The sequence below is a fragment of the Maniola hyperantus genome, chromosome 28 (assembly GCF_902806685.2).
Source record: "Maniola hyperantus chromosome 28, iAphHyp1.2, whole genome shotgun sequence".
NCBI lineage: Eukaryota > Metazoa > Arthropoda > Insecta > Lepidoptera > Nymphalidae > Maniola > Maniola hyperantus.
The window spans coordinates 1,097,236-1,122,014 of NC_048563.1; the positions used below are offsets into that span (position 1 = coordinate 1,097,236).

At 38.0% G+C, this 24,779-nt stretch overlaps 1 protein-coding gene across 3 annotated transcripts in view; it reads right to left on the reverse strand.

Annotated features, from left to right (window-relative positions):
- Nucleotides 1-1,416: 1,416 nt before the first annotated feature.
- Nucleotides 1,417-24,779, reverse strand: part of hrm (solute carrier family 16 member hermes) — a 43,252-nt gene continuing 19,889 nt past the window's right edge. For 2 of the 3 annotated variants that reach the window (XM_069508388.1, XM_069508390.1), the window contains 6 exons: nucleotides 23,965-24,084; nucleotides 22,647-22,790; nucleotides 20,318-20,444; nucleotides 18,191-18,370; nucleotides 17,184-17,310; nucleotides 1,417-7,285 (listed from right to left, as the gene is read on the reverse strand). In XM_069508388.1, coding sequence (XP_069364489.1) covers nucleotides 6,068-7,285; nucleotides 17,184-17,310; nucleotides 18,191-18,370; nucleotides 20,318-20,444; nucleotides 22,647-22,790; nucleotides 23,965-24,084 — 1,916 coding nt within the window. In that variant the 3' untranslated portion in view covers nucleotides 1,417-6,067. Of the gene's footprint in view, nucleotides 7,286-10,957; nucleotides 12,802-17,183; nucleotides 17,311-18,190; nucleotides 18,371-20,317; nucleotides 20,445-22,646; nucleotides 22,791-23,964; nucleotides 24,085-24,779 lie in introns of those variants that run through there. The other variant, XM_069508389.1, reaches the window with a different exon arrangement.

Sequence of the window (24,779 nt, forward strand, 5' to 3'; positions counted from 1 at the left end):
AGAGAAGAAAATCGTGAATGAAATATATAATATTTACCCTTTTACATAACTAGTTGTAAACTTTTGTGATTACTTTTACACTAATATACAATAACTTCTACATTATTACACTAGTTTAATAATGATATTATTATATTATTAATGTAAACATATCTCGAACTTTGTGATCCATTTTTACTTTTAATTAAAATGTTATGAAGTGGTTTTTGTGTTTTTCTTTTCATGTCGTCCCGAATGTTTTTTTTAGTCATACACAAGTTAGCCCTTGACTGCAATCTCATCCGGTGGTAAGTGATAATGCAATCTAAGATGGATGCGGGCTAACCAGGAACGGGTATGACAGTATTTGTTAAACCCATACCTCTTTGGCATCGTACTGGAACGCTAAATCGCTTGGCGGCTCGGTCGGTAGGATGGTAACTAGCTACAGCCGAAGCCTCCCACCAGACCAGACCAGAAATTTAGAAATTATAAAATTTCAAAACCCCTGCCAGGAATCGTACTCGGGACCTCCTACTAATAAGACCACAGCACTTACCACTGCGCCAGGGAGGTCATCAAGTTACACAGTTTCCACTGATGCAGATTGGAGATTTCGAACACTGTGATTGGCTAATCCGCTCCACTCTACTTCGCCCAGCTTCACGTCAGTGGAAACGCAGTCTAACGGCGGTTACGCACTCATCCGATACCCTTATCGGATCCGGAACCCTTATAGGATCACTTTATTGTCTGTCTGTCAAGAAACCTACAGGGTACTTCCCGTTGACAATCATGACATTTGGCAGGTAGGTAGATCTTATAGCAGACATTCGGGTGTGCGTAATCCCAGCAAAATAATGTTGAATTTCAGGATTTGAGTTGGATAGATTTTTAGTGCGTAACGTCGTGTAATTGTGCGTGAAAGTTTTAAATTTGTGCGTCCAACCAATAAGTAGATATTCGAAAAAAAATGCGTTTTGCCAGGAATACGTCAATATTTTGCTGGGATTACGCACACGACATTCGGGGAAAATCTGAAAACCGTGAATTTGTGGTTAGATCACACAAAAAAAATTGTGGTCATGAACTAAAAATTAGTATTTTCAAAGTAAGATAACTATATCAAGTGGGGTATCATATGAAAGGTCTTCACCTGTACATTCTAAAACAGATTTTTATGCAATATAGTTTTTGAATAAAATGTTGAAAAAATACGACTGTAGCACGGAACCCACGTTGCGCGAGTGTGACTCGCACTTGGCCGGTTTTTGTTTTATATGGAAGCTTTAGCTTATTATGAGTTATGACATATGTCGTAGATAATCGCTGGTATTCTCACGGATGACGGATGACGGATGGAACTCGGATGACGGTGCAGTGCGTAATAGCCGTTAGGGTACATGGCCAAAACGGGTAAAATAAATAACACAAAAATGATATAAAATGCTTTAATTTACATAATAATTGTAGTTATTATTACAAAAACCTGTAATACGAAACATTTATACATTGTAAGCAATAATGTTGTACATTAATTAATAATGGCAAAGTTCAGAGGGTCATTAAATATTGCGATATTTCCTGATCCCGTACAGTAATAACCAAATTAGAGGTTAAAATATATTGAAGTATAAATGCGTAACACTACCATCTTATAACGATAATAACGATACGCTGATAACGTTACTAAACACTAACAGTTTTAACGTTATGAACATTATCGTTTTGATAAACATCGAGACCGATAACACGGTATTTTTATTGCGATATTTATTGACTTTCTGAACTTCGATAGATATAGACCCAAAGCTTACAGTTTTGCCACGTTTCGGTTTGTAAGGCGTTCGGAGTCATCCGATCAATGCCGATCGTCACGTCGGATTAAGTTGGTACCCACGACAACCCAGTTATGTGTATATGCATCCAAATTATGGATTGTAGAGATTAAGAACACTATCTGTTAAGAAGGGCGGCTCAACAATTTATGTAGTTATTTACGTAGTTACGAAGTTTATTTCTCTTTTACCACTCTTTTAATTATTTGCTCTTTTGCTACAGTAGCGCCACCCTTTTTTAGGAAGATCGTGCTCCTGTTCTCTACACTTCATAATCCAAATTAAGAATAGGAAAGAGTTTCAGCCATATTGTCAAATCTTTTAATTTAATATATTTTCAATAGAAAAACTTAATGTACAAAAATAAGATCATCAACTAAATAAAGTATTTTTCGTGTAAACCGTAATTTTCAAGTGACAGTTGACAGATAGAGGTCATCGGCTTTCCTATTCTTATATTGAACTAGCTGCCCAGGCGAACTTCGTGTCGATTCAAATTTTTTAAAAATTTTCTCTCCGTAAGAACCGTCCTCGTACTTCAAGGAATATTATGAAAAATAATTAGCGAAATCGGTTCAGCTGTTCTCGAGATTTGCGATCAGCAACACATTTAATGATTCATTTTTATATATAGAGAAATACACTATAAGCAGTTTAAAAAGTTGTACACAACCCGTATCAAATAAAAATTAACTACAAAAAATAGTTAAAAAAAATATGTAGTGTTATTTTATTAGCAAAGATTTATCAAACTGTTTATTGGTTAGCAAATTTTGGCTCATATTAAATTCTTGGTTACCACTAAAACACTGGAATTATAAAAGCGCTTATAAAATTAAAGATATTAGCTAAAATAAAGAAAGATAGTAGCTAAATTAAAGAATTTTTAGAAGAAAGAAGAAGAATTTTTTAAACTGATTTTAACAGTTCACACACTTGGTAAAAGTATTCACTTGGCACTGTTTTTATAGAAATTGACAAAGAGATTATAATCACTACGTTTGAAATTGAGTTCACTTCTTTTTTTACCCGACTGTGGCGAAGCCCAAAGGAGGGTCATGTGTTTGTTTGTAAACTGGCTTTACGGCTCAGGGTTCTAGCCGTATTGAGCCTGTATAATGTCAATATTTGTCATTCAGATGCCCAAACTCCAAACCTTAATATTATCTTAAAAAATAATTAGAATAACTAATAAAATAACACCCCTTAAAAAGATATAGTTCTTGCATTTCACGAAGGCCATTGACTCATGCTTGTGTTTAAGTCGTATCGGTATACGTAAAAAAGTCACTAAATGTGTGCGTTTGCGAGCGCTTGCTCGCGACTGATTGGTGCGACATGCACGCACACTTACGCAATGTCCATGTATACGACGTAACCACAAGTAAAGTTCACCCGCCTTCGTGAATTGCAAGAACTGTAGGTACATTAACATCCATTTTTAATTTTCATAATAAGTACACTGGACCTAATAATAATAATGAGCTACCAAAACGAATATAAATCCTTTAGAATGACATTTCATCTATGTAGAGCGTTGTCTCTGTCACTCATACCCATATGACGTTTTGTCCGTCCCAACGACCGAGACAGTGCTCTACAAATCTGCTATCTCCTTCTAAAGATAGATGTCCATCACTTTGGACTACTATTGTGTAGATGTACATTCATTTAAATGTAAATAAATTGTAAATGCAGTTTTTTTTTTATTACAAACTGTTTTTATAGCAACTAATAGTTGCGACTGCCACATTTCAACATATTATGTTTTTAATTCAAAACTATTTCGAGTTAATAAAGTGTGCGTAAAATATAATAATGACCCCGCAAATTAAATAAATTTTGATAAACCAAAGAGCTAAAAATTAATCAATCTTCAATCTGTCGATAAGTTAGTTACTTAGCGACGTTGTTATTTGTCCAAAAACTACCATATACAGTGCGACAAGGCTATCTTGGCGCGCGGCGAAAATCGGAAGTAACGTTGTCGACAAGTGTCCCCTTTGTTCTTGTTTGAATATTCTAAGCCTTTGTTCTCCAACAGCGCCCCCCTGTCAATGTCATTCAAGTGCCAAGAGAACCTTTTCGCACTGTACCCAATGCATAAAATCATAGATATAACTAAAATCGTACTTTGGACATGACAGTTGATCAGTAAGACAAGGCTTTTTGTCACTTGGATGACATTGACAGGGGGGCGCTGTTGGAGAACAATTCAAACAAGAACAAAGGGGACACTTGACGGCAACGTTAGTTCCGATTTTCGCCACGCGTCAAGATAGCCTTGTCACAATGTGCAGAGCTTTTAAAGGCTTTTTTGCACATACTTGTATGTACCTAATAATTATATTATACCTACATTGATATTTCAAATATATACACTAAAATTCTATAATAAATATGATATAATTAATTAATATTATTAAGGCATGATTTCTTAGTATATATATAGTAAGTATACTATTTTGTTCGTCGAATTGACTTCAAAAGCGTATTTCATGAGACAGTGGGACGTGATTTTTTTATTGGAAGTAACTAAGCAAAAATACCGACAATAATAACCATGATAGATAATATTTTGTTGTTTTTTAACACTACTTTTTGTTTTTAAATTAAGAAACAAACTTTGACATTCAATGAAAAACAAAATAAATTCTCAGCTTTTTCTTGAACCCTTTTGAATTTTTAATTCTTAAATCAATACTAATTTTATCGCAGAATGTCAAAGTTACATTGTATTACTTAATTCATGAATCTATAACAGATATAAGTCCCGCAAATTGCTATTGCGCTGGAACCATGTCTTATTTAAGTAAAAATATAGCATCAGTTCGAAACTTCAGTTTCGTGCTGACGTCACTAAAATGGCGGCCACGCGCATTAGCAATTTCAAGATACTACTTATTTAAAGCAAATACCTATCGCTATCCCACTTCGACTTCAGAGTGAGAGCGAGAGGTTCCAATATAGGTATTAGAAGTGCCTTTATTATACACTCATGCATTAATCCTATTTTTTTGCAAATATAAAATTATAATTAAATATATTAAAAATAAGAACATATAAGACTAAAAATTTACTATAGGTATTGCGAATAATACACAAGTAATTATTAATCTAATGGTAAATGTAAAAGATATTTTAATATAGAATATTAGAAGATATAAACTTAGAAAAAAAGATTGTCTATGAATAATTTGCGCGCGCCTCCAACTTCTGGTTTATGTTAACTTAACTTTAGGTTAAGAAACAAAATTGTAATGTTTAATAGTTAAGTTTAGAAATAAGCAAAAATTATGTAAAATAAGGAAATAAATATAGGCTTAATAATAATAAAAATTTGCGCGCGAAATAGAAATATTCGATTAATAAATCCAAATTAATCATTCTACCAGGTCGTGTGTTTTTTAATATTATAATCTGTTAAATGAGGTTTTAGATTTATTAAAGATCAGTTTTTCTTCTAATTACTAATTAAATGTGTACAAGATAATAAAAAACAAACACTATACATTTTTATCGTACTTTTTGTACACTTATTTTTATGATATTATATTCGATAATTATTCGAGAAATTAAAAAGAAAATGGTGCATATTAATACTGAATAGTATAAATGTATTGCGAGAATTTGTAAAATTCAATCGATCTCACACTGTTTCCATTCGATGATGATGATGATGATGATTCGGTTCCAGTTTTTTTTTAATTTAAAAAGGCGCGAATGTGCGGAGCTGGCGAGCAAAACGAGGTGGTTGCACTTCTGATCGAAATACTTTTTTTTTCATTAATCCGGTCATTTTTTGCTCATTGAATACAGATCTGTACTGATTTGTATGCAAACGGCCTAAAACTGTATTAATTGAATCCAAAACTGAGTGGTGGCGCTCTTTAGGGAAGGCCTATGTCCAGCAGTGGATGTCCACAGGCTGATGATGATGAAAACTGAGTTTTTTGCTGGTTCTTCTCGAACGGCATTGCAACCCAGTGGAAAATATTTCTGACGATTCGAAAGCACTTGTAAAAGTTTACTCGAATAAAAATATATCCTATTCTATTCTAAAGTTTTTTGCTTTTCCTGTTAAATTTTATTTCGTGCAATTACGCTGTTTTGTAAGCCAACTCCTCAACATATTGTGGTATTATTTTTCGGCACCTTCAGATTTTTGCCAGATATTTCAATCCGAGTTCCTAAAACCTACCACCACCCTACCACAAGCCTAGGCTTTATAAAATATTGGTAATGGTAACTTATGGTTTATCCATATTATTCTTCAACTCTTCAGCTTTTCTCCTACGCCTATGTATAATAGGTACAAATAGCCACAGTGACGCACCGAATACCAGTATTATACCGAGAGTGACCAACAGAGGCTTATACGTTTTAGCATATTCGTACCACAGGCCACATATCGGCGGCCCGATCAGTTGCAACATACCGTTAACGAACAAACTAATACCGTATGACGACATTAACCGTTCCGTACCTAACATTTCCGCCATGACCAACGCTGTAACACCCACATTTATACCAGAAGCAAGACCGAATACGCAACAAAAACCGCTTATCGCCGCATATGATGACACTAACGGTATCATAGCCAAACTTATACCGGAGAATAACAAACCGGTAATAAAAAAATACCGTTTCGGAGTACTAACGATATCGGATAGCGCCGAGCCACCGATCCTACCGACTAAATCCAACGCTGATATTATCGATAACAAATACGCGCCCAGCGTCTTATCGAAACCGCATTCTTTGGCGTACAACGGAACTAATATAATAAAATTTGTATACGATATGGCACAAGTACAATTCGATATCAATATAACTAAGTATATCGGATCTTTCAACAGTTGTATATCGAAATATTTACTCGGTTCTTTTTTGGTATCATCATCTCTAGGTCTTTTTTTGCAACCGCAACAATAGCTAATAGGTGCTAAACTATCTGTAACTGATTTTAGACTGAATTGTGACGCGAATTCACTAGGTTTCTCGAATGCTGACAGAGTTGAACCATGAAAAGGTGTGGACATGTATTGGAAACTTGAAGTTGACGGGCTACGCTTCGGAGTTTTCGGTACTATTAACTTTTTACTGAACGCCTCTTGGGAATTGACTCTACTAGGTTTTCCTTCTGGTACCGATTCCAATAACGATAGGTTGCTAGGTAAATGGTTGGAGATTTTGCTCGATATGTGTTGGAGGCCATGTTTGGAACTTGTCGACGATATTTTCCTGGAACGGCTATTATCGGTATGTGACACGTGTACAGCGCTAGCGGATCGGACGAAATCGTTTTTGGGGGAGTGTTTTTCGTCTAGCGTGGCGTTGGAGTGCTGTTTGAACATGGGTGGGGATCCGTTTTGGTATTTATCGCGGCAAGTGTCTTCTGGGGTGAGGATGAGTTTTGGGTGGGTGTCCTCCAAGTAATTGGGGTCCTCTTCGGCGAAGGGTTCCAACTGAAAATAACGTTTTGTAATAAAAAAAATAGATTACGAGAAATGACACTTTTTTTAAAATTTTCATGCAGTTCATTTTCAGGGTACCATATTCGTCTTTATTGTACAAAATTAGATTTAGAGCCTCAATAGCTCAACGGGTAGAGGAGTGGACTGAAAACCGAAAGGTCGACGGTACAAACCCCGCCCGTTGCACTATTGTCGTACCTACTCCTAGCACAAGCTTGACCCTAACCTACCCTTTGATCTAACCCTAAATTCACGGTTTTCAGATTTTTCCCCAAATGTCAACTATAAGATGACATTTGCCTATTATGACTTTGACTACCTGCCAAATTTCATGATTCTAGGTCAACGGGAAGTACCCTGTAGGTTTCTTGACAGACAGACAACAAAGTGATCCTATAAGGGTTCCGTTTTTCCTTTTGAGGTACGGAACCCTAAAAATTAAAGAAAGCGGAAGAGAAATAACACTTTTTTAAAAATTTTAATGCAGGTTATTTTCAGGGTTCCATATTGGAAGGGTACTAACGGGAGTCCCTTACTAAACCTCCGCTGTCTATCCATCCGTCCGTCTGTCTGTATCTCATGAACTTGTCAACAAAAATCAAGTCGACTGGTTGCTTAGTTAGGGCGTGAAGGAACGACAAACAAACAAACACACTTTCGCATTTATAATATTATAGTATACACTAGCCTATGCCTACGACTTACAAATTACAAATCAGTTTTACTTTTAACCCTCTAGGGATTGAATTTTCAAAAGTTCTCTCTTAGCGGATGATAATAGCTATCTGCATGCCAAATCTCAGCCCGATCCGTCCAGTAGTTTGAGCTGTGCATTGATAGATCAGTCAGTCAGTCAGTCAGTCACCTTTTCCTTTTATATATTTAGAAGGTTTTCTACGACAAATTATCAGTACGCTTATCATAAATGCAAGTGCGTTTGTTTGTTGGTTTGTCCTTCAATCACGTCGCAACGGTGCAACGGATCGACGTGATTTTTTGCATGGGTATAGATAAAGACCTGGAGAGTGACATAGGCTACTTTTTATCCCGGAAAATCAAAGAGTTCCCACGGGATTTTTAAAAACATAATTCCACGCGGATGAAGCAGCAATGCAGAACCAACCAATGTCAAAAGAGCTCATTGGCTCGATGATCATCATGATCAACCCATAGCCGGCTCACTGCAAAGCACGGGTCTGGAGTGTGAAGGATTTTGGTCATAGTCTACCACGCTGGCCAAGTGCGGATTGGTAGACTTGACACACCTTTAAGAACATTACGGAGTATCAGGCATGCAGGTTTCCTCACAATGTTTTCCTTCACCGTTATATACCGTTGTAATAATGTTTTATTACATAAAACGCACATAACTCTGAAAAGTTAGAGGTGCGTGCCCGGGATCGAACCCCCGACCTCCGATTAGGAGGTGGAAGTCCTAACCACTAGGCTATCACAGCGTTTAGGGTTCGAAATAAAACAAACGAATTATAATAAAAATAGTTAAGTATATTTATTTACACAAAATAGCTTTTCATACTATGCCACTAATTTCAATTACATAACAACTTCATTAAAAAAGGTTTAGTAAAACTTTACGATAATAATTTGAAAAACGTATCTGATCTTGATCTTACACGAAGGGTTCCTTACCATCGTACAAGATATTTTAACCATTTTTAACATTGCAAGTTAACAACGAACAGCGCCATCTATATGTGATTTAGTAAACTAATTATGTTCGGGATCACATTTTTTTTTGTTTTTTTTTTTTGTCACAAATTCACGGTTTTCGGTTTTTTCCTTTACTTGTGCTATAAGAGGAACCAACCTGCCAAATTTCATGATTCTAGGTCTATAGGTTTTCCCTTGACAGACAGACAGACAGACAGACAACGAAGTGATCCTATTTTTCTAAGGGTTCCTGTTTTCCTTTAGGTTTGTCTGGTGGGAGGCTTCGGCCGTGGCTAGTTACCACCTTACCGGCAAAGCCGTGCCGCCAAACGATTTAGCGTTCCGGTACGATGCCGTGTAGAAACCAAAGGGGTATGGGTTTAATAAAAACTGCCATACCCCTTCCAGGTTAGCCCGCCTATCATCTTAGACTGCATCATCACTTACCACCAGGTGAGATTGCAGTCAAGGGCTAACTTGTATCTGAATAAAAAAAAAAAAAAAAAGGTACGGTACCCAAAGCATTACCCACATAATCAATATAACATTTGAAATATATTACAATAATTATCAAATTCGTAGAAACTCATATTAAAAAAGTGAGATGTAAAGTTACGAAACAATATTTATTTATGTTCATATTTATGTTACAGTAGCCGGCAAGAAATATTGTACATCGACATTTAGAATGAGATTTCGGCTTTGTAGAGCGTTGTCTCTGTCACTCATACCTATGTGAGGTTTTGTCAGTCTCAACGACAGAGAAAACGCTCTACGAAACCGCTATCTCTTTCTAAAGGTCGATGTACAATATTTTCTGCTGCGTACTGTGTGTTGAGCTTTAAAAATGGTAACTACAACAAATCTATAAAATTATATGAAAAATATAAGCTAACTAGCTTATGCTCGCGACTTCGTCCGCGTGGACTACACAAATTTCAAACCCCTATTTCACCCCCTTAGGGGTTGAATTTTCAAAAATGTTTTCTTAGCGGATGCCTACGTCATAATAACTATCTGCATGCCAAATTTCAGCCCGATTCGTGCAGTAGTTTGAGCTGTGGGTTGATAGATCAGTCAGTCAGTCAGTCAGTCACCTCTTCCTTTTATATATTTAGATAATTACTGTAAAACAATGTTAATACAATAATGATAATAAGTGAGATGTAAAAGTTACGAGTTATATATCACGATTTTTGTGCTTTAGTTTAATATTACACAATAGATATGTTACTTTCCGCAAGCGTACGAATTTGTCTTCACTTTTTATTAATGGTAATTTCCCCCTTTTTCTTCAATAAAAAGTGTCTGGAGTCTTTTAAACCTATCTGGAGTTGAATAATAACAAATATCTTTGGAGTTTTGTAGTAAATAAGATATTATTTTTGAGTTTATTCAATTTTTTCTTTTACATTTTCTTAAAAAATTGTAATCAACGAGAAATATAGTAATAATTTACTTTGACACAGGAATGAAATTGGAATGGATTTTTTTGGACACAAAATATATTACACAGTCAAATTATTACTAGACAAGCGACCGCTCGTGGCTTCACTCGGCGAAAATATAAATCCTTTTTATTCCCTATCCCGAGAGAATTCATTCCTTGTCATTTTTTTTGTTCATTATGGAGGGAACCTCTGTATAAAATTTCAGCTTTCCTTAGCATTTTAATTCATTAATTATATTCCAAATTTATATTTAAGAATGTAGCCTGTGTCCGTCTCAAGTAATTTTATCAAAATCGAGACGTAAAAATACGATAACAAGAAATATAAAATGGAAGCCGTACTATATACTAAAAAGTAATATTAAAAAATATAGGGAGTAAATAACATTAAAATTGGTAGTAAATAAGTTAACTTTTCGATAAAAACCTTAACACATTTAATAGTTATATCAAAAACAAAAAATAATTCGGATTTTAATACCTAGATTAAGTATATTTATATAAAAAAATTGTCAAGTTGCCAAACTCAGACGGAAAAGTTTTAAATCTATTGATATGCATTATTTAGTATCGATATTTAATTGTTCTATTCAATTTTGGTTTTTCACAGCTATTCATTTAAATAATCTAATATAAGTCCCGCAAATTGCTAATGCGCGTGGCCGCCATTTTATTGACGTCATCACTAGACTGAAGTTTTAAGCTGATGGTATATTTTTATTTCGGCTGACGTCAAAACGACGTCATTTCGATGTTAATGAGACATGGTTCCGGCGCAATAGCAATTTGCGGGACTTATAATTGTACCTATTTAGTTTGTGCGACTGACCTGATAGCATGTCAGGCCCTAAACCCTTCTCACATTTACTACGGCCAATACAGCTTGACAGACTTCACACACCTTTGAGAACATTATGGAGAACTCTCAGGCATGCAAGTTTCCTCACGATGTTTTACCGTTAAAGCAAGTTACAGTACGCGAAAGAAATTAATGTATATCAACCTTTAGAATGAAATTTGGGTTGTGTAGAGCATTGTTTCTGTCACTCATACCTATGTGACGTTTTGTCAGTGTCAAGAACAATGCTCTACAAAACCGATATCTCTTTCGTTGTACATTATTTTCTGGCGCGTACTGTATATTGGAACCCCCTCCCCCCACAAGTGAATGGCAACATCAAAGTCGCAAGATACAAACAAAATTCCGAACTCCCTACAAGAAACCTATATCCAGCAGTGGACGTCCACTTTTTGTACATTATGCCTTGTTAACCACCATTGCATTCTCCAATTTCTTCTTCTTGTGCCTATTAATCATCGGCATGAACAACCACAGAGACGCACCGCCTATGAAAATAAATCCAAAAGTCACAAACATATGGACGTAGTTCTTGTCGTTTTCGAACCATAGACCACATAGAGGCGGTCCAATCAGCTGCAGCAAACCATTGATAAACAAACTAATACCATAAGTCGACATCAATCTGTCTATCCCCAAAATTTCTGCCATAACTAAAGTCGTGACCCCATTATTAATTCCAGACGCTAACCCAAAACATGCACAAGCAACACTAATGGCTTCATAAGATTTCAAAAAGGGTATTACAACCAAGCTTATTCCTGAAAACAATAAGCCGCCTACAAAATAAAATGATTTAGGCATGAAGTTTAAATCGCTTAACGCGGAACCGCCGATACGTCCGACCAAGTCGAGAGACGAAACTGTACTGAGCAACAACGCCCCTCGCGACTTGTCGAAACCAATGTTTTTCGCATGCGAGGGTAGTAATATAATAAAATTTGTGCAAGATATAGCAACAGTGCTGGACGATATTAAAATAACCAAATAAGTAGGATCGCTGAAAAGAGATATATCGAAAAACTTATTTTTTTCAGCGCTTTTTTTACGCTTGCAACAAAAGCAACAATATGCGACGTCCGCAACGCTATCGGTTATGGATTTTAGAGAGAACTGTGAGGCGAATTCGTTAGGTTTTTCAAACGCTGATAACGTTGAACCGTGAAACGGTGTAGATACATAAGCGAAACTTGAAGTGGACATATTCCTTTTTGTAACACTCAGTTTACGTCCAAATCCTTCTTGAGAACCTAATTTTTTACCATCTGGTACGCCATCTGTGGTAATTGATCCAGAACTTAAAGTATTTTTAGTTATCGGTCGGGAATATGAAAGTTTTCTTTTAGATACATTATAGCGTAAGTTCTGTGAGGAGTTCATGCAACTTTGGCTGCTATGTATCTGAGCTTGGGATAGGTTTTTGATCGAGTTTTCCTTGCTCAAACCGTCGGGTAAGCCGTTTTGCTTGTCGGATACCGTCATATCGTATGTGTCGATCGGTTCTTCTTCCTCGAAGAGAATGTCGTCCTGAAAAAGAAATTTTATATTTATCCTGTAACTACAGATACTTGCATTAAGCGCCTAGAATAAACAATTAATTTATCTGTAATCTTTCGATAAGTTACTTGACAACGTTGTTATTTTGTTAAAAAAAGAAATAAAAAAACAATGTTGCTAAGTAACTATAAACTATAACATCGCTGCAGGCCTAAAACTTAATCAACGCCTCCTTTTCTACCCCGTTAACTTTTATCTGTTATCTCTCTCTCTCTCTCTCTTAAGAGACTAACTTATGCTCGCGATTTCATCCGTGAGGACTACACAAATTTCAAACCCCTATTTTACCCCATTAGGGGTTGAATTTTCTGAAATCCTTTCTTAGCGGATGTCTACACAGCAGCTATCTGCATGCTAAATTTCAGCCCGATCCGTCCGAAAGTTTGGGTTGTGCATTGATAGATCAGTCAGTCAGTCAGTCAGCTTTTCTTTTTATAATATATTTGTCCAAGAGCCGTTAAAGGGACGCACCGTCCTAGGTATATTTCTCGAGTCACATGACCAAATGAGCCCAGCCTGGTAATAAGAAAAAAAAACTGATTACAGCTTGGCTATAAATATCCTAATTATATTCTTATTACAGTAGAAACTCGATTATCCGGATTCGCGATTATCCGGACTACCAACCGAAAATTGTTCGGCCAAGTGCGAGTCAGACTCGCGTACCGAGGGTTCCATACTCGGGTAATTTTTCCGCCATTTTGTACGATAAATCAAAAACTATTATGCATAAAAATCTGTTTTAGAATGTACAGGCAAAGCCCTTTCATATGATATCCCACTTGGTATAGTTATCTTACTTTGAAAATTGAAAATACTGTTATTGTGAACTACATAATATGCACAAAACCCGCTTTTCTTCATACATTCGATTATCCGGATTTTCGATTATCCGAATCCCTAACGACAACAATTAGTCCGGTTAATCGAGTTTCCACTGTATTTTAGAATACATATAAAACTATTTCAAAAACCGACACCATTATAACACCTTCCACCAAGTTAATAATGTAAAAAAAAGTAATTTAAAAAGCATCTAAAATCATTTTTAAATTATTAATTAATAACAACTATTATTAATCTAACAATTATTATTCAAAAGAAAAAAAAACAACAATAAACGCATAATCACTTTCGTCGCAAAAAAAATTAAAGTACCTACTACGATTTATTCACATTATAAGTGCGCCATTTTGAAAATGAATCAAGTTTTTTTATGGGTACTTAAGTAAAAAGAAAGTGATTATTGCTGTGAAAAGTGAACGGTTAAGGTGAAAGTGAAGTGAAAAGTGAAGCAAAGTGAATGTTAATTAGCGAGCAATATATTAATATCTAAAATGTTAGTTCTAAGCGAGTGTATTTTATATCTTATTATAATATTGAATTTTTGCTAAACAATATTTTTAACGTCATTTTTTTACGAAACATTTATGATTTTGTAAAAATAAGTTAAAAGTTTTGCTTCAGCAATGAAAAAGCCAAAAATATATATATTTATAATAGAATATAGTAAGACATAGTATATATGTAATGTAAAGGGCTTACTTGATGACATATAACTCACCAATGAGTAGTGCCGGGATGAGGACTCAGTTCATTTTCAAAAAAACACACACTTCCCAAAACTACATTAAAAAAACAAGCGAATAAAAACTTTTTTAGTAAAAAAAAAAATTGTGAACACTCGTGAATTATTCCCGAACCCGTAACTTTACCCCACACAAAATAAATAACAAATAAACAGCTTAATTCGAATAGTCAATAGATTTTATTAAATTTAATTTTTAAAAAACCGAACCCGTAACTTTACCCCACATAAAATAAATAACAAATAAAGAGTTTAATTCAAATAGTCAAAAGATTCTATTAAACTTAGTTTAAAAAAAATTAAAAATATATATATATTAATTCCGAACCCGTAACTCTACCCCACACGGATTATTAGTCATTTAAAAATAAAACAAGAACAAGACCCATTTTTGAGACTTTTAGAAGCCTTTTTATTTGAAAACTATAAAAGTCATTTATTTTATTTATGCTTTATGATTAAAAAAGGGATAGACAATTACAACAAATACAATATATTGTAACATTTATATTTCAATATGTGCTTTTCGGGTTTATATAAATTCGTCATGAAATAGAAACACAATTGGATATAATTTCCTGGATGGAAAAAAATTCGAAAACTGCCCCCAAATTTCTGGATTTAAAGTTTTAATCAGAAACGATAAAATTAATTTTCCCGTAGTTTTTTCAGTGTAGATAATTACAATTTCCAAAACATTATTAAATTGATTTTTGTATTTTTAACTTAGTTTTTTAATATTTTTTGTTGCTCGCATCGCGGCCAACATTGCTTTATCGCCATCTCTTTCTTGGTCACTAAGTGATTAAATCTATCCTTCTCACATTTTCATCTCGATACAGTAGTAATGTACGTCGGCCTTTACAAATAACATTTCGGCCGTCTAGAGCGTTTTCTCTGTCACTCATACCAATATGACGTTTTGTCGGTCTCAACGACATGTATTAATATGTACATTACTTTCGGCATTACTGTACTTCGAAGGACGACCTAGTATTGACAGCGCATATCAATTGATTGCGCTGGTTAAGCGTCGTTGACTCAAGTCGGTAAATACATGGGTGCCCGATTTTGGAGGTCCAAATTTGGTTTTTTGTTGCCTCCATAACTTATAAAATTCTTCTCTATTATTACTTAACGGGTTTTTGTTACCCACAAGTCGAAATTGCAATCTTACTTGAGTTGTAAACGGAAAGATTTGGAGGCCCACCCATTTTACATTTTTAATAGCGATAGCGAGCAAACGAGCAGGCGGGTCACCTGATGTTAAGTGATTACCGCCGCCCATGAACATTTGCAGCACCAGAGGAACCGCCGATTCGTTGTCGGTCTTTCAGGAATTTGTTGGTCCGGTCCTTGAATAACCCCATGTTGTAATCTAAAGGGAAGACCGTCGAAGGAAGTTTTTTTTAATTTTTTTAAAAGAATATTAGCCATGTTAAATGACTAATATTCCCCTTTCCTCTCCAACTAAGCGTCAAGCTTGTGCTAGGAGTAGGTACGACAATAGTGCAACGGGCGGGGTTTGAACCGTCGACCTTTCGGTTTTCAGTCCACTCCTTTACCCGTTGAGCTATTGAGGCTCTGAGTTGGTTCCACAGTTTGCATGTGCGTGGAAAAAAGGCACAACGGGTGGTCGAAGTGCTCCAGAAACCCAGGTCACGGTAATGTTATCTATACAGTATTGTAACTCGGCCGTATCTTTGAAATAAATACCTACAACAGTGCGGTACGTAAACATGCGATAGGGCTGCCCGCCTCCGGGATTTTAATTACATTTGCTTACTTTGTGTTTAAATATGTACTTGTCATATTAAATATGTACTTTTTTTTTTTTTTGACACTAAAAGATTTTTTTTAATACAATAAAACTTAAAGCTAGCCTTATCTAATTACTATATAAATCATGACCGCGTGGAATGGTGCCAAGAATACTGGCTGCATTTCCGCGCTGGACAGCCAGGCTGATCCGTTGCGCAAAAAATGAGCCAGCCCTTCTGTCACCAGTTGAGGCTATTAATCGCGGTGAAATGTCTCGTAAAAAATTTTTAGCACTAAGACTCCATGGCCCTAGGGTCTCCACGGCAAACGGCACAAAAATGTAACTCTCTATAAGAGAGGCATACTTGCGCCGCTTGCCGTTTTCAGCTGTTTCTGCTGCGGCTCCCGGTTTAATATGTACTTGTCATATTAAATATGTACTTGTCATATTAAATATGTACTTGTCATATTAAATATGTACTCGAACTTATTTTTAGTGAAAAAATCGCGCGGTTATTAGAAAAACCGGCCAAGTGCGAGTCAGGCTCGCGCAATGAGGGTTCCGTACTACAGTCGTATTTTTTCTTTTGCACGATAATACAAAAACTATATGATGCATAAAAATCTGTTTTAGAATGTACAGGACACTTGGTATAGTCACTCACTTCGAAAGTTGAAAATACTAATTATTAGTTCATGACCACAATTTAATTTTTTCACGATTATTAGATTTTTCCTCAAATGTCAGCTATAATATAAGATCTACCTACCTGCCAAATTTCATGATTTCATTCATTTCATTTCACAGTCGCGACTGGCTGCACCGCGAGCGCACCGCGAGATCGAGGCGCGTAGGTATAGCTCGCGTTTCGCCCGTTTGTATGAAGTTGGAATACTGCTTTTAACATTACCGTGCCCAGGTGGTCAGGGTGGAATTGATTGAGGTGAGTGAATCGATTGAACACCCCAAGAAACCCTCAGCCATGAGGGAGACTCAACTCACCTGAGGCCCGTCTTCGTCCTCCTCAACTTCTTTATACTTCTTGATCATATGCACTTCGACGGGTTGGAAGAGCAACGCCGCAGCCCAAACATTGAGCATTACGCCGCCCAGGATCAGCACGGCGCCACTGTCGACAAAATACAACTCTGTTATTATACAACTATGCATGTATGCAGTGGTGTGCAGCTCATAGAGGCATAAACGCACTGCTGACCCTCTTTGAAAAAAATCCAATGCTTATTTTACATTAAAACCTGCCGCAAAATAAGTTCATACCTAAATGCATACCCTGGCTTGAAATCCTGTGCACGCCACTGCATGTATGTATATTCTTTATCTAAATATATAAAAGGAAAAGGTGACTGACTGACTGACTGACTGATCTATCAACGCACAGCTCAAACTACTGGACGGATCGGGCTGAAATTTGGCATACAGATAGCTATTATGACGTAGGCAACCGCTAAGAAAGGATTTTTGAAAATTCAACCCCTAAAGGTTTGAAATAGGGGTTTGAAATTTGTGAAGTCCACGCGGACGAAGTCGCAAGCATGAGCTAGTTGATATATAAAACATTAAAAAAAAATTATTTAAAAGTTACACAGCTCAAAAAATTCCTATTTTAAGACTAAATTAATGACAACTTTGGGCGTAAATAAATAAGATTAGGGATATGAAAATTCTAAAACAATTTATCATTAGACATAGTTTACTTATTCATTAGTTGAAATAACTTTACTTTGCAAACATAAATTCAGTAGTTTTTTCTCAAAAATACTTTTCCTAAACCCTTTTCGCGCGCTTGATTTCAGTGAAAATCATAGTGCCTCTCAACTTTCTCATACAATGTCAAGTGAAAAGCAAACACGTTACCCACGTGCGCTGCCAATTTCGGTCGAGCGTCCTGCGTCACCTTAAGTTAGTACATGTTAGTTTATAAGTAATTTTTGAAAAGTAAACAAACTATTAATAGTTAAAGTGACATACAAACAAACAGACATACTCACTTATAGCCAAACTCTTCCAACAGATATCTCAGCACGGGCGGCAGTATGATACTGCCGAACGCAGATCCCGACATGCAGATCCCGTTGGCCAATCCGCGTAGACGTACGAAGTATGACGTCACTATGTAGACTGTGGGCGGAAACGCCAGACCCGCTCCCGTGCCGACCATGGCACCAAAACTTGAAAAAAAAGAAAAAAAAAATTTTTGAGCACACCTAAATTTTAGAGTATTCGCATCCTCTTCTTACTAATGCATTTAGAAAAGGACAGATACAGTTTGACAGTTTTAAATTTAATTTAGAGCTGTCAAACCTCGTGACTTTAGCTGCCAGTCGCTAGTTTAAATTTGTAACGTGCACTAAAATTTAGTCTTAAAACCACCAGTTCGAAATAAACTAGTGATGTTCCGGATATCCGTATCCGTATCCGCGGATATCCGCGGGGAAAAATAATCCGTATCCGTTTCTTTGTTGGCGGATCTTTAACGGATCTTTTACCCTATTAATTTTTAATAGGAACATAGATTAAATTCTATTTTAGGTGATTAGGTAGCAATAAAAAAAAACGGGCCGAATCGAAAACCACCTCCTTTTTAGAAGTCGGTTAAAAATAATATTAAATAATTCCACAACAAACAAACACAAACTTTATTGCTACTCAATGTCGCACTGAATTATAAACAAAACAAAAGAAAGGCCCGCGCAATGCAAGTCGAAACATTTGTCTTGTCACGCAAAGCGTCAAGTGGCGTCAAATACACGAGCACCGACACCAATTTAGTACCTAAGAAAGTTAAGATCCGGATCCGTATCCGCGGATCTTGACGCCAATGATCCGTATCCGGATCCGTATCCGCGGATCTTGACGCCAATGATCCGTATCCGGATCCGTATCCGCGGATCTTGACGCCAATGATCCGTATCCGGATCCGTATCCGCGGATCTTGACGCCAATGATCCGTATCCGGATCCGTATCCGCGGATCTTGACGCCAATGATCCGTATCCGGATCCGTATCCGCGGATCTTGACGCCAACGCCAATGATCCGTATCCGGATCCGTATCCGCGGATCTTGACGCCAATGATCCGTATCCGGATCCGTATCCGCGGATCTTGACGCCAATGATCCGTATCCGGATCCGTATCCGCGGATCTTGACGCCAACGCCAATGATCCGTATCCGGATCCGTATCCGCGGATCTTGACGCCAATGATCCGTATCCGGATCCGTATCCGCGGATCTTGACGCCAATGATCCGTATCCGGATCCGTATCCGCGGATCTTGACGCCAATGATCCGTATCCGGATCCGTATCCGCGGATCTTGACGCCAATGATCCGTATCCGGATCCGTAGCCGCGGATCTTGACGCCAATGATCCGTATCCGGATCCGTATCCGCGGATCTTGACGCCAATGATCCGTATCCGGATCCGTATCCGCGGATCTTGACGCCAATGATCCGTATCCGGATCCGTATCCGCGGATCTTGACGCCAACGCCAATGATCCGTATCCGGATCCGTATCCGCGGATCTTGACGCCAATGATCCGTATCCGGATCCGTATCCGCGGATCTTGACGCCAATGATCCTTATCCGGATCCGTATCCGCGGATCTTGACGCCAATGATCCGTATCCGGATCCGTATCCGCGGATCTTGACGCCAATGATCCGTATCCGGATCCGTATCCGCGGATCTTGACGCCAATGATCCGTATCCGGATCCGTATCCGCGGATCTTGACGCCAATGATCCGTATCCGGATCCGTATCCGGGGATCTTGACGCCAATGATCCGTATCCGGATCCGTATCCGCGGATCTTGACGCCAATGATCCGTATCCGGATCCGTAGCCGCGGATCTTGACGCCAATGATCCGTATCCGCGGATCTTGACGCCAATGATCCGTATCCGGATCCGTATCCGCGGATCTTGACGCCAATGATCCGTATCCGGGGATCTTGACGCCAATGATCCGTATCCGGATCCGTATCCGCGGATCTTGACGCCAATGATCCGTATCCGGATCCGTATCCGCGGATCTTGACGCCAATGATCCGTATCCGGATCCGTATCCGCGGATCTACATTTTTAATGATCCGGCACATCACTAAAATAAACTCACCTAAAATACAAATAGCTGACGGAGAAGGCCCAACTGCTAAATATCATCCCGAACGCAGCGAAGCTTCCGCCTATGAGGGTGACCGTCCTGTACGACCACTTCACGGACAGGATCGAGGATAATGGACCTGGAAACCAGAACAGTCAAAGTCAAAATCTTTTGATAAAGTCAAAGTCAAATGATTTATTCAAAATAGGTAATAAATAACTCTTATTGATGGTCTGGTATGGTGTTAGATTTGTAAGATATAGTGGTGATAATTATTACGCAAACTTAAAACTAAAGCTACGAGGGTTCCAAACGCGCCCAGGTCTGAGAAGAGCCCACAACAAACTCAGCCGGGATAGCCCAGTCAATTTAGCTCAAAAAATATTAATGAAATAAAATGGATCACTTGACTAAATAATTTACTAATCTACTCGAAATTACTCGGTACTCGAATAATTTTTTTATTTTATTTAGATATAAGTTAGCCTTTGACTGCAATCTCACCTGGTGGTAAGTGATGATGCAGTCTAAGAGGGAAGCGGGCTAACCTGGAAGGTGTATGGCAGTTATTATTAAACCCATACCCTTTTGGTTTCTACGCGGCATCGCGGCTTTGCCGGTAGGGTGGTAACTAGCCACGGCCGAAGCCTCCCACCAGACCAGAAATTTAGAAATTATAAAATTTCAAACCCCAATCGGGAATCGAACATGTAGTTACAAAGTAATCTAAATATATGAAAGCGAAATAAGACTCACTCACTGACTAATCACGAATTCTCAGAAACTATAAAGCCTACAAACTTGAAATTTGGAAGGTAGGTTCTTTCTAGGACATAGGTGTCAGCTAAGAAACGGTTTTGAAAAATTCCCCCCTAAGGGTGTTAAAGAGGGGGTCGAAGGTTGTATGAAAGTCCTATGTTTTTGAAGTTAGAGACATGAAAATTGACATTTAAGCTTTAAATAATAAAAATCTGTGTCAGTCAATTCCCCCCTTCTCAAGGGGAAATTCCCCCCTTAAGGGTGGTAAAATAGGGGGGAAAAGTTTTAACTATTGTTATTTTTACTTGAAATTTGAAACGTAGGTTCTTTCTAGGGGGTAGGTATCCGATAAGAAAGGATCCAACTAAATCCCCCCCCCCCCCCCCCCCAGGGGGTGAAATGGGGGTTAAAAGGTTGTATGAAAGTCCTATGTTTTTGAAGTTAGAGACATGAAAATCGACATTTAGGTATTCTGGGTTCCGTGCCTCAAGGTGAGACTGAGTGAGTAGGTAAGTGAGACCTTTTGCAGCGGGAAAATTTCAGATCTCATGAGAAACCAGAAATTTTACGCGGACGAAGTCGCGGGCAACTGCTAGTAATAAATAAAATTACATTGGAAATGCTTATCTCTAAACAGAGATTTCTTCCAGCTTCCCATTCAAGGTTGTGAGTAAGGCGTAATAATAAGTGAAATAGGTCTTACGGTACTGTAGTACACGACAGGTCGAGATGGCAACCGGGGAGGGAACGCCCCACGCAACCGCACAGACCCGCGACGTAAAGGTGTGTGGGGCGTCTCCCCGCCTCACACCGCGATTGCCATCTCGATCGGTCGCGTACGTTAAGGTAGCTCAGTTCGGTGCTTTCTCCATACAAACGTAGGAGGGAAAATACAACAATATTCGATATTGTACGCCCAAAACTAAGAATTATATCGATTTATCTCGTCATTATCTAGGTTTATTGATGTATAAAATATTGAAAAAAATATTGATTTAAAAGTTACGAGGCTCAAAAGATTTCTATTTTAACACTAAATTAATGACAACTTTGGGCGTAAATAAATAAGATTAGGGATATGAAAATTCTAAAAAAATGTATCATTAGACGTTGTTTATTTATTCATTAGTTGAAAAAATTTTACTTTGCAAACATAAATTCAGCAGTTTTTTCTCAAAAATACTTTTCCTAAACCCTTTTCGCGCGCTTGATTTCAGTGAAAATCATAGTGCCTCTCAACTTTCTCATACAATGTCAAGTGAAAAGCAAACATGTTACCCACGTGCGCTGCCAATTTCGGTCGAGCGTCCTGCGTCACCTTAAGTGTATTTTAGATTTTTTTTTTTTTTTTTTTTTTTTTTTTTTTATTTATAACAAGCGTAGGTACACCAAATATTTACATTATTATTTTCTCGCCAAACTGGTGAGCCAGTTTGTTGGCGAGCTGGCGCTCCTTAAAAATAACTATAATCTACGTATTAAATTGTACTTATATATGTGAACAGATGATTTTTTGTGTGATGGTGGTGCATATCGCTTGCTTTTCCTGCAAGTGTAGTGGGGGGAGGGCATTGTACATTACCTAAACTACTGTAGAGGAAGTAGCACAGCGCGACGACGCCATTGGAAGCAGACGCGCTGGCTTGGAATAGATCCTGGAATTCCAGGAGCAGCACTCCAAACGACTTGATCGTTCCAGGAATCAGAATGTTCACCAGGGTCGCGCCTGGAAAATATATAATACTAGCTGATGCCCGCGACTTCGTCCGCGTGGAATTAAGTTTTTTAAAAACCAATACCCATAACTTGTAGTTTTTGTGATTTAGTATTTCTCAAACCTGCAATGTATAGCGTCCAAACTTGGGGTCGATGCCCCACCTGCGATGTGGATTTGACTCCGCGGCATCTATCTACGCAATGTTTGTTAACCTCTAGCGTGACCTCTAGATGACGCCCGCGACTTCATCCGCGTGGATTTAGGTTTTTAAAAATCCCGTGGGAACTCTTTGATTTTCCGGGATAAAAAGTAGTCTATGTCACTCTCCAGGTCTTTATCTGTACCCATGCAAAAAATCACGTCAATCCGTTGCCCCGTTGGGACGTGATTGAAGGACAAACCAATAAGCCAACAAACCAACAAACAAACACACTTTCGCATTTATAATAAGGGTACTGACTAGGTGATGCCCGCGACTTCGTCCGCGTGAGTTTCGGTTTTTAAAAATCCCGTAGGAACTCTTGGATTTTCCGGGATAAAAAGTAGCCTATGCCCTTCCCCAGGATGCAAGCTATCAAGATGGGCCGTGAAAAGCTAGCAGACAGACAGACTGACAGACAGACACACTTTCGCATTTATAATATTAGTATGGATATCATACATATAATAGCATATGCAGAGTCAACGCCGCGTCGTAGGCAGGGCACTGACTCTGAGTTTTGTATAGCATTGCGGGTTTGAAAAATACTAAATCACTAAAACTGCAAAATGAGGCAAATGATTATTCTATACGGGGGTTCGATCCCGGGCACGCACCTCTAACCTTTCGGAGTTATGTGCGTTTTAATTAATTAAATATCACTTGCTTTAACGGTGAAGGAAAACATCGTGAGGAAACCTGCATGCCTGAGAGTTCTCCATAATGTTCCCAAAGGTGTGTGAAGTCTACCAATTCGCACATGGGCAGCGTGGTAGACTATGGCCAAAGCCCTTCTAACTCTGAGAGGAGACGTGGGTGATGGGTTGATCATGATGATAATGAATGATGAAACGTGTCCCATCTTAGGCCACATCATCACTTACCATCAGGTGTGATTGTGGTCAAGCGTATATCTATAATGAATATTAAAAAAAAAATAACTAGAGGTACTGGAGCATGCTAGGGTCAAAGCAGAGTGTTTACCTACGAGAATGCACCAGCCCCACTTCCCATCCGGTGGTACCATCTCCCAGTCCCGTTCCGGCGCCGGGCCGATCGTAAACCGGCCGCCCCCCACGCCGGCTTCATCCTCCGGAAGTTTTACTGAAAAAAAAAAACATAATAGGTTTAATACAGGGTTTTCCTAGTGCAGAGGGTAGGAAACTTGTTTCTTGTGTCTAAATTCTAAATTCAAAATAAATTATTCTTATTCTTAATATAAGTCCCGCAAATTGCTAATGCTCGTGGCCGCCATTTTTGGCCGTCAGCACTAGACCGAAGCTTTTTTTTTTTTTAAAGAATATTAGCCATGTTAAATGACTAATATTCCCCTTTCCTCTCCAATTAAGCGTCAGGCTTGTGCTAGGAGTAGGTACGACAATAGTGCAACGGGCGGGGTTTGAACCGTCGACCTTTCGGTTTTCAGTCCACTCCTATACCGGTTGAACTATTGAGGCTCTAAAATTGAGGCTATTGAGGGTCTAGTTTCGAGCTGATGGTATATTTTTATTTTAGCTGACTTCAAAATGACGTCATTTCGATGTTAATGAGACATGGTTCCAGCACAATAGCAATTTTGCGGGACTTTTACTATAAAATAGTTGTTAAATATTTTTACCGTGTATTGCAAATAAAACCAGCTAAGTGCAAGTCAAACTCGCGCTCGAAGGCCGTACCATCCATACTAATAAATGCGAAAATGTGTCTCTCTGTTAGCCTTTCACGGCCCATCCGTTCTACCGATTTTGACGAAATTTCGTATAGAGATAGCTTGCATCCCGGGGAAGGACATAGGCTAC